The 15,418-nt window shown below is 44.7% G+C and overlaps 1 protein-coding gene across 1 annotated transcript in view; it reads right to left on the bottom strand.

Moving 5' to 3' along the window:
- The window catches only part of GTF3C1 (general transcription factor IIIC subunit 1), a 395,149-nt gene that overhangs the window by 121,149 nt on the left and 258,582 nt on the right, over positions 1 to 15,418 (bottom strand). Inside the window, exons 23-24 of the mRNA XM_073633018.1 lie at positions 13,774 to 13,947; positions 11,620 to 11,777 (exon numbers count right to left, since the gene is read on the bottom strand). Of these exons, the coding sequence (XP_073489119.1) occupies positions 11,620 to 11,777; positions 13,774 to 13,947 (332 nt within the window). The remainder of the gene's footprint in view (positions 1 to 11,619; positions 11,778 to 13,773; positions 13,948 to 15,418) is intronic.

The raw sequence follows: 15,418 nt of genomic DNA, 5'->3' as shown, positions 1-15,418 counted from the left end.
CAGGAGCTTGAAACACAAAAAACTGAGTTCACCGATTTCCGCACCATCATCAATGACACGATGGTCACTGTTAACTTACATTCAGAACTGATCACCCGGTCGATCGACCTCCATCAGAGTCACGAACTATTCAAAAGGGAATTATTATTCATCCAGGAACCAATTCTTTTCCACACATTAGGATATCTCAATGAAATACAGAGTGGAATGAATGATCTCTCCCACGGACATATTCCCCTGTACTTTGTGTCCACTGAGATGATAAAAACCCTACTCACAAGAGTCAATGGGGGCGAGGTAGAAGATTTCCAAGTCAACCTGGCCTTCGAAACAGGAAGCGCTATGCCGCTATATATCAATCCCGAAGATCTTGAAGTATGTTTCTTGTTAGCCATACCCTTTGTCTCCTCTAAAAATATTTTCCAAATGAAAACAGTACATAATGTCGGAACATGGAGGGGTGATATACACGTCCAGATCAAAACCCCAGACCTGATTGCCTATCAACCATGGATGCCGGATTTATACGCTATACCCCTTTTAAAGGAATGCACACGATTCAAGGACATCAATTTCCAATGTAACGGAAACCCATTCGTGTATGACACAACCCACGCCCTATGTGGCATGGAATATGAAAAACATGGGTCCGAAAAATGCAAAGTACAAATGCGGAAGACTACAGATGCCTCAGAAGTACAAGAGATACTCGTGAAGGACGAATGGCTGGTGAGCACTTCGTTAAAAAACATGAGCATATTTTATGAAAAGCAGATCATGAGCCGTGTCATAGCTATCCCCGCTACCGTATCTATTATCAAAGTTCCAACCAATGCCAGAATCACGATCGGGAAAACCACATTATATCCGATAGGAACCGAAGTCTGGGAAGGGGAAGTTGAAAGTGTTGATGCCTTCCAACATCAAGACATACCAATGAACCCGGACCTCAAATTCCTGTTAGAACATAAGCCTAACCACACCCTCCAGATGTCTATAAAAAAGAACAATCTGTCAATTGAAGCTTTTGAATATTCCGAGAAGGACCACATTTTACTAGAAAGCAGATCGTATTTTCCCCTGACTGATAAAATAATTTTAATCTGCATCGGATTGTTGATACTATGGCTAGTGGGTCTTACCATCAAATTGACAAAAGTATCCAGAGAAACGCATGGACACTTACCCACGGTTTTGAGGCTCCTTAGCGGGAGTTACCCACAAACTTAACTGTCAATATCGTACATACCAAGTAAAAAAAAAAAAAAACCCAGCACATTTCCATGACATACCCAGAGCTATCTATTTCCCACCAACCAACGGATGACGGCCCTGAGATGCACACATCAATCACCAACATTTGTGTTTTCTAAGAAAAAAAAATTACACTCATATGCAGGTGTCTACACCCTTTAAACATAGATCTACAATCTGGATCCATCCCCACAACTAGAATTACAAAACCAGAAGGAAGCCATATTTCTTCAATATGTTGCGGTGGTGAAGTCTTTCAAACGACTTCCGGCATTTGAACACTTCACAAGGGGGATTTGTTGTGATATCATGAAAAAATATATATTACATTTCCTGGCAGAAACATGAGAGATGCTTAGGCCTCAAAAAAAAAAAAAAAAATAGATGAACTGTGATGTTGTGATAATTGAACTGTTGCCCTTTTGGAGACCTTTAGGACAAATTAGACGCTCTCATGTTTTTCCAAGTTTCTCTACTACTTCAAATATTGAAGACTTTTACAAGCATGTATTGTAAAGAAAACTGTTGGAACAAAAACTGCTCTCGTCACAAAACAAGGAGATATTTACATGGTATTGTGAACAAAAGCTGCCACAGGATACAAGGTTATACAGACTATTCTCGCATAGAGATAACCTCACCTGGCATAAACCTATTGTGTTCAAGTGAGGGACTGTTTAAATAGCTAACACCTTGGCTAACAAAACTCATTGTATGAACTTTTAGGATGGTTTAGACAAATAAGTCATTTCTAAACACCCAGTGGGAATGTTCAAGGTCCATCTCAACACGTTAGAGAGAGTTGAATATTGTGCCAGTCAAAAATATTTTAAAAGTATCTATAAGGTTATTATAAGTAATTTCAAACTATCTATGACATTGTAGGTCACAGAGACATATTATAATTTTGACATCTGCGGACCCAACAACTTTGGTATGAAGAAAATATATATGAAAGCGTGATTTTATAAGTAGAAGTGTTTTAAGAAACTAATTATTATTAGGAAAAACATATAATTATGAGGACAACTATATAAGACTGTAACCTATGCTTAGAAAAACAAATATTCAGTGAAGATACCAGAAGATATACAGGTATCCATATAGATAATCATTTCTATGTAGTATTGATGAATATATATAACAACATGTGTCTTTCATAGGTAGACCAGTTTTTATAAAGATACATTTATAGATATATAACCAGTTATGTAAAAATGATTAATCAAGATTGTACTGAGTGTATTTTATATTAGACCGATTACCAGAATATTTAAAGGTATATACTATTCTTACCATTATACACATTATGAAAATAGAACGTATTAACTTAAAAGGATAGACTCAAAACACATGTGAGACACCTGGTGGTTGAAGACGGTATTATGCGAACTCCTTAAAATTTCCAGAGAAAGTTAATAATTAAGTATCCTAAACCAATAGAAAGTGAGCCAAACCTTCTGGGCTGAACTGGTGATATTTTTATGAGCTTATTATCCCAAAGGGGGATAAAAGGCGAGGAGGGCCAAAAGGAAGGGAGCCCAGACCCCACACTGGATGCACTCCTGACATCAAGAAGTCTGTTGATATTTAACTCTTCCTGACCCTACTGGACTTTATGACGAAAGCCATTTGACGCGCTTAAACTTTATCGGAATTTGATTCTTCAGCTGATTGGTAAGATCCAGACACCAAATTTATTTAACTTCTGTCCTTGAAATGACGGTTTATATGGTAGAGGTTATGTATTGATGTTTATGGACTGTCTGATATTGCTCATATCTTAGAGGTTAATTATTGATGTTTATTGTTTGTTTAGGGGTGTAGTACTACCACTGTGTTTTAGGTAATTTAAACCAATATTTACATCGCTTTAAATGTCTGTAGCCCCAGGGAAGCTTTGTGACTCCATTTAAATTTTAGCTCTGTTGGTTTAATAAGCAATTCAAATGGGCAGTATGGTTCCGTTGACTCGGTGAGATAAAACTTTGAATTTCTTCCGGCCGGAGAGATTTGAAGAAGCTCTCCCCTAAGCAACAAGGGATACTGCGTTCTTGAAGACAAAGGGTAAAATTATACCCATATTTTTCCAACAGACCATTGTGACTCCTCTGGGTGATTATAATAATTTTCCTCACTACCCATACTGATGTTTGATGATAATGTATGTGTGAAGTCTCAATCACCAGAAAATTATGTTCTGTATAAAATTGTATGAATATATCCGCTAATGATTAAAGGGCAAATTAGTTACCTTTCAAGTTTGTTGGGACATATTTGATACTTTGGTATGAAAACCCCATAAATCAATCAACTCAGGAAAGAATTGTGGTGTGCACCGAAAGTAGGAACCAAATTTAAAGAAATTACCATAAGGTTGGAGGCACTGAAATAAATACTGAATCTTCATTAAGATTCCATACCACACTGACAACAGCACCTCCGCATTACTGCGAGAGGCCAGGCTCACTTTTTTGAACATGCTACAGATGCGTTGGCCTGGTTGGATGCAAACGAAAATGCCTTTCGCCCGGCCAGGAGGGCGGCAGCTGGTGAGGACTGACCTACTCCAAGTCCCTAAGTGAGGCAGGCTTTTATATGTCAGGGCAGTCCCCAGCTGGTGGGCTGCCTCCCCTGATCACCTTGTCTTGCAACAACTCCCAGTCCTGCCGGGAACAAGAGTTGATTTTTTTTGCTCTCTGTCCCCCCCACGGAGAGAGTGTGAGAAGCAAACAAATTTTCAACACGTGATTAATGTGTCACGATTAGCCTACAGAGACTCCCCCGACTGGTGGTTGTGATGCCAGTGGGGGACAGGACCTGTTGTCCTAGTGCCTTACATGTTGGTCAATCCCTTATCCTGTGTTCACTACTGTGTGCCCTTGGGGTCATGGCAGTGACCTGGGCATTATATCACCTACATACTGTCTTTCTTAAGGCCTCCACTCAAGGGATTGTACATGCTGAAGTTAGAGTGTAGTTGCGCTCAGAGGTTCAAAAAGTTTGGAAATATTTCAACAGTACGGTACAGAGCTTACAACACCTTCACGATCAGACTCTGTTTGTTACCTCTTCTGCAGGTTACCCTCTACAGGACATGGGGAGGGGGGACGTGGTGTACACTGAATTGGAATGTGTTATATTTTAAGTGCGCAGCTTTATGGTTACCATGGCAGGAGGGCTGAATGTATTGAATGTGGTGTCCTAGAATGTTAGGGGGCTTGGTGACCCCCTCAAGCGCACAATGGTCTCCACATCACTGAGAAAATATTTCCCAGCCATTTGTGTGCTGCAGGAGACTCATCTCACCCCCGATTCATTATCATGCCTCAACTTCAGGTGGGTGGGTAAGGCTTATCATTCCACTCACACCTCCTTTTCCAGACTCACTGGATTATCAGGAACTGGATAGTGTGGTTGACACTAGGGCTGCGCATCTTCACTGGCCTCACAATTCGATTACGATTATCAAGTCAACGATTCGATTCGATTCCGCGATGCATCACGATTACAGCGCAAGTCCGCAAGTTCTCATGGTTTTCATCAAAAAAAATTCAAGTAGTCAGGAGGACTCCATTTTTTTTATTCTATCTGTTCTTAAGAAAAAAAGAGACAGCAGAGGAGCTCCAGGCTCTCTTCCAAAATACTAAAGGAGATGGTCAGAGCCTGCGGACATGCTACAGGAGATGATCAGAGACTGCAGACATGCTACAGGAGATGGTCAGAGACTGCGGACATGCTACAGGAGATGGTCAGAGACTGCGGACATGCTACAGGAGATGGTCAGAGACTGCGGACATGCTACAGGAGATGGTCAGAGACTGCGGACATGCTACAGGAGATGGTCAGAGACTGCGGACATGCTACAGGAGATGGTCAGAGACTGCGGACATGCTACAGGAGATGGTCAGAGACTGCGGACATGCTACAGGAGATGGTCAGAGACTGCGGACATGCTACAGGAGATGGTCAGAGACTGCGGACATGCTACAGGAGATGGTCAGAGACTGCGGACATGCTACAGGAGATGGTCAGAGACTGCGGACATGCTACAGGAGATGGTCAGAGACTGCGGACATGCTACAGGAGATGGTCAGAGACTGCGGACATGCTACAGGAGATGGTCAGAGACTGCGGACATGCTACAGGAGATGGTCAGAGACTGCAGACATGCTACAGGAGATGGTCAGAGACTGCAGACATGCTACAGGAGATGGTCAGAGACTGCAGACATGCTACAGGAGATGGTCAGAGACTGCAGACATGCTACAGGAGATGGTCAGAGACTGCAGACATGCTACAGGAGATGGTCAGAGACTGCGGACATGCTACAGGAGATGGTCAGAGACTGCGGACATGCTACAGGAGATGGTCAGAGACTGCGGACATGCTACAGGAGATGGTCAGAGACTGCGGACATGCTACAGGAGATGGTCAGAGACTGCGGACATGCTACAGGAGATGGTCAGAGACTGCGGACATGCTACAGGAGATGGTCAGAGACTGCGGACATGCTACAGGAGATGGTCAGAGACTGCGGACATGCTACAGGAGATGGTCAGAGACTGCGGACATGCTACAGGAGATGGTCAGAGACTGCGGACATGCTACAGGAGATGGTCAGAGACTGCGGACATGCTACAGGAGATGGTCAGAGACTGCGGACATGCTACAGGAGATGGTCAGAGACTGCAGACATACTACAGGAGATGGTCAGAGACTGCAGACATGGTACAGGAGATGGGCACAGACTGCGGACATGCTACAGGAGATGGGCACAGACTGCGGCGGACATGGCACAGAAGATGGGCACAGACTGCGGCGGACATGGCACAGGAGATGGGCACAGACTGCGGCGGACATGGCACAGGAGATGGGCACAGACTGCGGCGGACATGGCTCAGGAGATGGGCACAGACTGCGGCGGACATGGCACAGGAGATGGGCACAGACTGCGGCGGACATGGCACAGGAGATGGGCACAGACTGCGGCGGACATGGCACAGGAGATGGGCACAGACTGCGGCGGACATGGCACAGGAGATGGGCACAGGCTGCGGGAGACATGGCACAGGAGATGGGCACAGACTGCGGCGGACATGGCACAGGAGATGGTCACAGACTGCGGCGGACATGGCACAGGAGATGGTCACAGACTGCGGCGGACATGGCACAGGAGATGGTCACAGACTGCGGCGGACATGGCACAGGAGATGGTCACAGACTGCGGCAGACATGGCACAGGAGATGGTCACAGACTGCGGCGGACATGGCACAGGAGATGGTCACAGACTGCGGCGGACATGGCACAGGAGATGGTCACAGACTGCGGCGGACATGGCACAAGAGATGAGCACAGACTGCAGCGGACATGGCACAGGAGATGGGCACAGACTGCGGCGGACATGGCACAGGAGATGGGCAAAGACTGCGGTGGACATGGCACAGGAGATGGGCACAGACTGCGGACAATAATGCAGAGTTGTGGTGTGATGAAGGCACATAGAAGACAATTTATGATATGGACTTGTGTCACAGCGCCCCCCCCTCCCCCTCTGTACTCACATGCTGCTCTGCCGGTGGCAGCCTGTAATGAGCAGGGCGATCTGCCTGCTCACCATCTCCCCCTGATCTCCATTCCAGCCGCCAGTTGTCGATACTTGGCATGACTATCACATTCTTTCCATCGTATCTCTCCTGAGGTCAGCAGTGAATTCTCCCGGGACAGCGCTCCGTGCGTAAAGCTGTTATTAGCGTGTGTGTATATTCCGGTCATGTGACTCTCCTCTCACGTCTCTCCTGATGTCAGCCCCGCCCGCCTCTCTTCTGACCTGATAGCTCCAGTCAGTGGGCGGAGCTGACATCAGGAGAGACTGAGAGGAGGGAGGCGCGGCCGAGAGTCACATGAGCGGAATATACACACACTAATAACAGCTTTACGCACGGAGCGCTCTCCCAGGAGGGGGCGGGGCCAGAAATCGATTATTCGGGTCGCATGCATCGATGCCGCATCGGGGACACCCGAATCGCGATGCATCGATGCTGCGATTAATTTCAGCAGCCCTAGTTGACACTGAGGGAAGATTTGTTATTTTACATTGCCGTTTGTTTTCTTTGAAATGTATACTTGCCTTTGTGTATATCTCACCTCCATTTAGCCATCAGGTCCTGCGGGAGGTCTTGGACTTTCAGCCACCCGGAGGTACCTTTGTATATTTTGGGTGACTTTAATTGCTACCTAGACCCTCATCTGGACAAACACTCCCCGGTTGCGTCAGGGCGAGGTGCATGTCGCACGGCCCTGAGGAAACTGGCTGAGGAGGTGGGCTGGGTGGATTTGTGGAGGAGTAGGAACCCTGGGAAACATCAGTTCTCATGTTTTTCAAAAACGCATATGTCCCCATCACGTATCGACCTATGCTTGTGTTCAGATACGGCAGTGCGATCAGTGACGGAGATAACCTATGCAATAAGAGGCATTTAGGATCACTCTCCACTGATTCTGGGGTTGGAGGTCTGCCCTCAGTCGTTACTGCTCAGAGCCCCGTGGTAGCTAGATGCCTTTTGGCTTAATCTATTACCGGCCCCGGCAATACAAAAAATTGCTTTTGGGGGCACCAGGCGGGATACCTAGATGCGGGAATGACCTGGGAGACATTCAAGGCCTTTTTGAGGGGGCTGTTCTTTACAGAAATCAATGCATTTAAAAGACAGTCGAATACACATAGGGAGGGGGTGGAGAGGTTGGTACTTGACCTGGAAGCCAAACTTGTTGTTGACCCCACCGAAGACCATAGGGACGCCTGGGTATCTGCTCAGGATGCCCTGAATCAAATTACCTTCTCTGCAGCTGAGCGGAAACGCTTTTTCAGCAAACTGGCCTTCTATGAGGAGGGAGAGCATACTGGTTGCCTCTTGGCAAAAATTTCCAGAGCTCAACGGACGTCGCCATCCATTGGTGCTCTGCGAGCGCCTGATGGCAGACTCAGCAATTCCCCAGATAATATTATGGAGATTTTTAGCTCATACTACTCTGATCTATATCGTTCCCGCTAGGATTACACTGATGACTCCCTTCAGGACTATCTTGAAGGGATATAGCTACCTACTCTGTCAGACACAGCTCGAATACAACTGGACGCTCCTCTGACGTTAGAGGAGCTTCAAGTGGCGACCGGTATGTTTCCCTAGCTCCAAGGCGCCGGGGGAGGATGGAATCCCAATGGAAGTGTATAAGCAATATGGGGAACAATTATTGCCTAGATTGTTGGGGGTGTTTACTGAAGCCAAGACGACCGGGTGCCTTCCTCCATCGATGTCCAAAGCCATAATAGTTTTACTACTGAAACCTGGCAAGGATCCCTTAGATCCAGGCTCTTATAGGCCAATATCCCTCCTGCAGTCGGATGTAAAAATATTGGCTAAAAAAGGCTATCTCGTCCATAATACATTTAGACCAGGCGGGGTTCATGCCACAGCTATTAATTTGCACAGATTATTTGTCAACGTGCAATCTATCTCCGATAGCATGCCGGACAGGGCAGGGCTCTGCTCTCCCTTGACGCGCACAAGGCCTTTGACAGTATCCATTGGACCTACTTATGGGCCATCCTACACAAATTTGGGCTTGGTGCGAATTACATAGCTTGGGTACAATTATTGTATAGCTCCCCGAAAGCAGCCACTAGAGAGTCAGGTAGGGTGTCTCAATACTTTGACCTCTTTAGGGGCACCAGAAAGGGTTGCCCCTTGTCCCCTCTATTGTTCGCGCTGGCCATAGAAACATTGGCCGCCCAAATCCGTGCTCACGCAAATATTACAGGTTTCCAGTATGGGGAACAGCAAGAAACATGTATGCTATATGCTGATGACACCATGCTCCTTCTGGGTGACAGGGCACCTCCTGCAAGGATGACAATGGAGGTTATTGGGACATTTGGCCGTTACTCCGGTTTAGTGATTAACTGGACCAAGTCCCTTCTCATGCTCTTAGACAAGGAACCGAGCCCACAGACGACACACTTACTAGACATCCCTATATCCGCAGAGTTTAGATATTTGGGAGTTCAGGTGACATCTAACCCTCTAGAATATATCACTTTAAATCTGTCCCCATTACTGAATCGTGGCAGAGATTGGGTGAAAGTATGGTCCAAACTGAAAATTTCCCCTGTGGGTAGGATAAATTTGATAAAAATGATCTTAATGCCACAGCTCTTATATGTGCTACACAACTCTCCCATGGTTGCCCCCCTGAAACAGTTCAGAGTCATTAACTCACTGTTCAGGTCCCTTATTTGGCTAAATTCAACAGCGAGGGTAAAGATAGAACAGCTTCAGCGAAGGAGGCAGGAGGGCTTGCTCTCCCAAATCCATGGCTGTATTATTTGGCTTCCCAACTCCAACACATTGCTAGGGTGATGACCCCCCTAGCAACCCAGCGTTAGACTTAGTGGACTCTGTGGCGCACCTATTCCGGTCCGCAACAGGAGGGGGGGTGCAGGAGGGCCTTGAGGCGATGAGGTTTGCCAAGTCAAATAAAGTTTGTATCACACTTATAACCTTATGCAGAAAATATGAAACAAAGCTAGAGCATTGCAGCAAGTAGAGGGTTTTACTAAGCATAGCCCCATTTGGGGAAACAAAAGATACTTGGAGTTGGAAAAACTACAATACGGCACAAGATGGCATCAATACGGGACCGCAAATGTCACAAATTTTTAGAGATGGTAAACTGCACCCTTTCACAGCACTGCAGACGGAATTTCAGCTCCTGGCCTCTATGCAGTTGTATTATTTCCAGCTCCAAAATGCAGTCAGGGCCCATTCGGATGGAAAAGATTGGACACAGAGTCCGACACCTATTTTAACTACATGAGGGTAGTAACCTCATTTAAAGGTTTCATTTCATGCAGTTACTCCATGCTCCTCAGCAAATTCCTTCCTGACAATACTGCAGGCATCATATCTAAGTGGGATAGGGACATCAGAGTATTTGAGGACCACCAATGGGAGGAGGCTCTTTTAGCAGTTAACCTATGTTCCCTTAATGTGGCCCAAAGGCTGTCTCAGCTGTATATATCGCTGCGTGTACACTACACACTGGCTAGACTGGTGAGAATGGGGGTGCGTGAGGACCCCTCCTGTACTAGATGCATGAGGGACCATGGAGACCTGATCCACATGTTGTGGCGGTGCTCCAAATTGCACATCTACTGGAAGGAGGTCTTGGATACTAATTGTGTATTTCAGGTGCAGCTTATTGCACACCCTAAACTATGCTTGCTGGGGATTAATGATAATGTCCCGTAGGAGGAACCCGTCAGACTGGGGATAGCAAGGGCTCTTTTCCAGGCTAGGAAACTTATTCTCCGACACTGGCAGTCGGAGGAACCCCCCATGGTGAAAGAATGGCGGAATCACATGAGCGACACTATCAGATTAGAGATGTACGTATATCAACACAGAGGGAGTGTAAAAAAATTTGAAAAGATTTGGTCACAATGGTTGGAGGTTCCGGGCCTGGCTCCGTTTGATCTGATTATGGACCGTTTGCTTTTGTAAGGGAAAGATAATGGGGAAAGGAGAGAGTATGGTGCCCGGGGGGACCACGCCCCCTCCATAGATGTTTTTTTGAGTACCACAAATTTCCCTCTCCTATTCTACCAAACGTGTACACTTTCTTTTGGGGGGGGGGGGGGGGGGGGGGCAGGTATCTCTTTCTGACAGGTACCCACATCTGCAATTCTCACCTAGGTTATAATTACGGAACTTTGGCTGCCCCAATCTCCCCCAGCAATCGTCTGCGACATGTCACATGTCTCAGGAGGCTGCAGGACCAATCTAACAGCACACACAATGTTGCGAATGCACACTGGGCAGCAGACTATGAAACAGTAGGAAGTCACAGATGGCTTCCACAGCCAAGATTTTGATGCTGGGGGTCCAAAGACCAGTTAAGAACCAGCTTGGGTGAAGACAGCACTGGACTCCTGGGCTGGTAAGTGACATTTATTTTATTATATATATATATATATATATTACTGAGAGGGGTAAATCAGTTTATGAGTGGATGGGGGTGGCTAGTTGCAGTCAAGTGATACAACTCAAGAGCCTGGAAGAGATCAAACAGAAGAATATCATTAATATTTACATTTGCCTTGCACTTCTTTAGGCACATGTTTCCAATGTCCAACAAGCACTTCTAAACATAAAGGAAGAAAAGAGTATAGTAAACCAAATAGCGCAAAATATAGCACTAGTTGACAAGCATTTGCTAAAATAAGCTGTGCTTGAAGCATCTGCACATTGGACATTGTGGATCTGCTGCTCACATATAGAAGCATGTGCGTTGTTTTACACTACCTTTCTGTTTAGAATATTACTGGCGATTCGACAGAGCATTAGCAAGCCATCCTCTTGTGCTGTCCATGCCACTCGCAGACGAGTCATTCTCTGTAATGCACTCTGATCAGCCTCATCATGGTACCGGCTTCTTTTTATTTTTTCTTCTGTCTTTTCCTCTTAAAGAAATAAAACAAAAAAACCTTCTGATAAATAGACTGTAAACGCTCCCCAACTAATCATGTATGAATTATATGCCACATTTACTACACAAAGGCAGTTGACCAAATTTTAGCACATCTGATATATTATGTATAGGCAAAATCTTTTTCATGTTTTGGATAGAGAAGGAATGGGTTAAATACCCTATCAGATTATGTTTTTGCTTTCTGTGTCCTGCCGTGGAGATTTTTCTTTAATTCTCATTTTGGACACATAAGAGGAAATATCAATAAAGTGAGGGGTATTCCCATCTTAGACAGTTGTAACTAGAAAAGGGTGTTCTCATTGGGAAAAGGCAAAACAAAACCTCCTGGGCAAAGGTGGCTAATTTTGTCACACAGGAGGAAAAAAACACCTACATGAAAATATTGCTTTAATAGCGCTATCCATCTTAGGGGCTTATTTACAAAGCAGTGAATGTGATATTCAACTAACATTCACTTATGGTGAATCATTTAGCCCTGGTTCACACCGGTGTGATTTGACAGTTCCAATTCACATCCGATTATCGGCACAATGGAACTGTTCAAATCGCCTAGACTCATGTCGCAGCAAAAAGGCTCCTGCACTTTTTTTTCCGATTTCATTGCGACCTGCATTGACTTTAGTTAAATGAAGTTGAAATCTGCAGTGAAATCGGAGGTACAAATTGCACTGATCTGCGGCTTTGAAATCCAAGTAACAAGATATCAAAGCCGCACTGGTGTAAACCAGGGCTTACTGTATATTAAAACAATTTACCAAGCAGATACACCTGCAGTGAATGTCCATCTTATTCCCTAACTAAATCATAAACCTCAGCAATTCTAGTTCACCAGTTTTGTTTGGATATGTGAACAAGCTACGTTATACTACGTTACTATTGGTAACTGTTCAGAGCGATGCTTGTAAGAAGCCCTCATTACACGATTATAACATTAGATACTTGTAGCAATAACTATCCTAGAGGACTGGCAATAAGGCAATACGGACTCCATTTAACATTTTTCAATTCTGACATCACAGTATTTGAAAATGTAGGTCTAATATTACCTAGCTTGGGCACTCTGTGAGATGAGACAACCTGTATGAGTTAGCCTAGATCAGGGGTCTCCAAACTTTCTAAACAAAGGGCCAGTTTACTGTCATTCAGAGTTTAGGAGGGCCAGACTGTGGCCAGCGGGAGTAGAAAACGGCCTAGCCTCAAATGCACCATCATTAGTTTTAGTGGGAGCAATAGTGCCCCATCGATGGTGTCAGTGGGAGGAATTATGCCTCATCATTAGTGTCTGTTATGAATTATGAATGAAATAGTGCCCCAAGGGCCGGATAGAGGAAAGCAAAGGGCCACATTCGGCCCCAGGGCCGCAGTTTGGGGACCACTGCCCTAGATCAGTGATGGCAAACCTTGGCACCCCAGATGGTTTGAAACTACATTTCCCATGATGCTCAACTACACTGCAGAGTGCATGAGCATCATGGGAAATATAATTCCAAAACATCTGGGGTGCCAAAGTTTGCCATCACTGCCCTAGATGGATAGCAAATACTCAATGTATATTTTATGCCAGATGTTGCCTCCTAATGTTAATTTGCTGACTCATTTGCCGATTTGGAATATTGAATGGACACACTCCGACCTCACAAATGTCACTGGTGGTAAAGAATGTTCGGGGGGTGTTTCATGGGAGAAGATTCACCTCGGTGCACGGATTACTGCTCAGTACCTAAGAACACACAAGAGCAGAAAGCACCTTAAAACATTTGATTTATACCCACTATCACAACAGGTGGTTACTTTGCATAGAACAAATGCACATGCAGTTTCACTGGACAAATATCTATATTTTTTTTCCATATAAATAGACCCCCAGGGGTTAGGCCAACTATGTAGTCTGCTCCTGCTGCTAGTCAAAGCAACCCAAGTAAGTTGATCAGAAAAAAAAGGTGGATATCCTAAAGTATATTACTTACTCTTTTTCTGCTTTGCTTTCTGTTTTTTTTCTACGTGCTGTTTCAGTTTTTTTCGCTTTCGGTTTTTTCCTCCACAAACCCTTTTATTGCGGCACACTGTAGATTCCTTTACTATCTCAACCAGCTCTCCACTTTCTGACATGTTCATATCACCAAAGATGCGCTCCTGCTTTCCTAAAAATTAAAGATACAAAAAGTATTCATAACAATATTCAATAAATTGTTACATACAATAAAAGAACAGGGGTTTACCTAAGCCAAATCTTCCTTCACTTCTTATCCCAGAGAGACAACAGGAAATAAGAGCAAATATCTCCAAAGTGAGATAAAATCCCACCTTAAACAATGATACCAAAACAGGTATCATTATGGAAGGATTTCACAAATGCTCTTCCAGCGCCAACTCTAAAAATAGGATTTTTATAACAGCTTACCTGTAAAATCCTTTTCTTGGAGTACATCAATGGACACAGAGCCTTAAGTAATTACTTAATAGGCCACCTTCAGGCGTTGACACTGGTATACCCAATCCAGGAAGTTCAGTCCCTATATAACCCCTCCTCCTTCCAGGTGCACATCAGTTTTTGTAGCAAAGAAATATACTTAAATCCCAAAAAAGAGGGGAGGGACCTCTGTGTCCCATGATGTACTCCAAGAAAAGGATTTTACAGGTAAGCTGTTATAAAAATCCTATTTTCTTTATCGTGCATCATGGGACACAGAGCCTTAAGTAATTACTTAATGGGATGTCCCATAGCAATGCTACTTGAGCGGAGGGAGACACAACCCAGAGGGTACCCCCAGACTTGAGGACTTATACTGCTGCCTGCAGCACACTGCGCCTAAAGGTGATATCCTCATACCTCCTTACATCCAGCTGATAAAATTTTGTGAATGTATGCACTGAAGACCAAGTTGCAGCCTTACAGATCTGAGCCATGGAGGCCTGATGATGCACTGTCCAAGAAGCACTAACCGCCCTGGTAGAGTGCGCCTTAACTTGAAAAGGGGGAATCTTACCCCTTAAATCATAAGTTTACATTATAACTTGCCGGATCCACTTAGCAACAGTGGACTTCGATGCTGCCTCTCCTTTCTTAGGACCTTCTGGCAGAATAAATAAGACATCAGTCTTACAAATCTGAGCAGTTGCCTTTAAATAGATTTTCACTGTTCTCACCACATCAAGACAATGTAGTGACTTCTCTTCCCTGGAACATGGTTTCGGAAAAAACTATGGCAGGACAATAGCTTGATTCAGGTGAAACCACTTTTGGTAAAAAAAAACCTGGACAGGGTGTAACACCACTTTGTCCTCAGGAAAAATCAAATATGGCTCTTTACAAGAAAGAGCAGCCAATTCCAAAACCCTCCTTGCTGAGGTTATAGCAACCAAAAATACCAACTTCCTTGTCAAAAGGACTAAGGGAATATGTTGTATCGGTTCAAATGGCTGTTTTTGTAACACGGACAAAACTAAGTTCAAGTCCCAAGGGTTCAAGGGAGGTTTGACGGGCGGATTAAGCCGCATTACCCCTTGTATAAAACCCCGGACTAAAGAAAGTGTAGCAAGTGGTCTTTGAAATAAGACCGATAAAGCTGAGACTTTGCCTGAGTACTCAAAGCCAATTTAATTTCTACCCCC

This window comes from Aquarana catesbeiana, linkage group LG06 (assembly GCF_042186555.1).
Source record: "Aquarana catesbeiana isolate 2022-GZ linkage group LG06, ASM4218655v1, whole genome shotgun sequence".
In the NCBI taxonomy this organism is placed as follows: Eukaryota; Metazoa; Chordata; class Amphibia; order Anura; family Ranidae; genus Aquarana; species Aquarana catesbeiana.
This window is presented reverse-complemented; position numbering and strand designations above follow the sequence as displayed.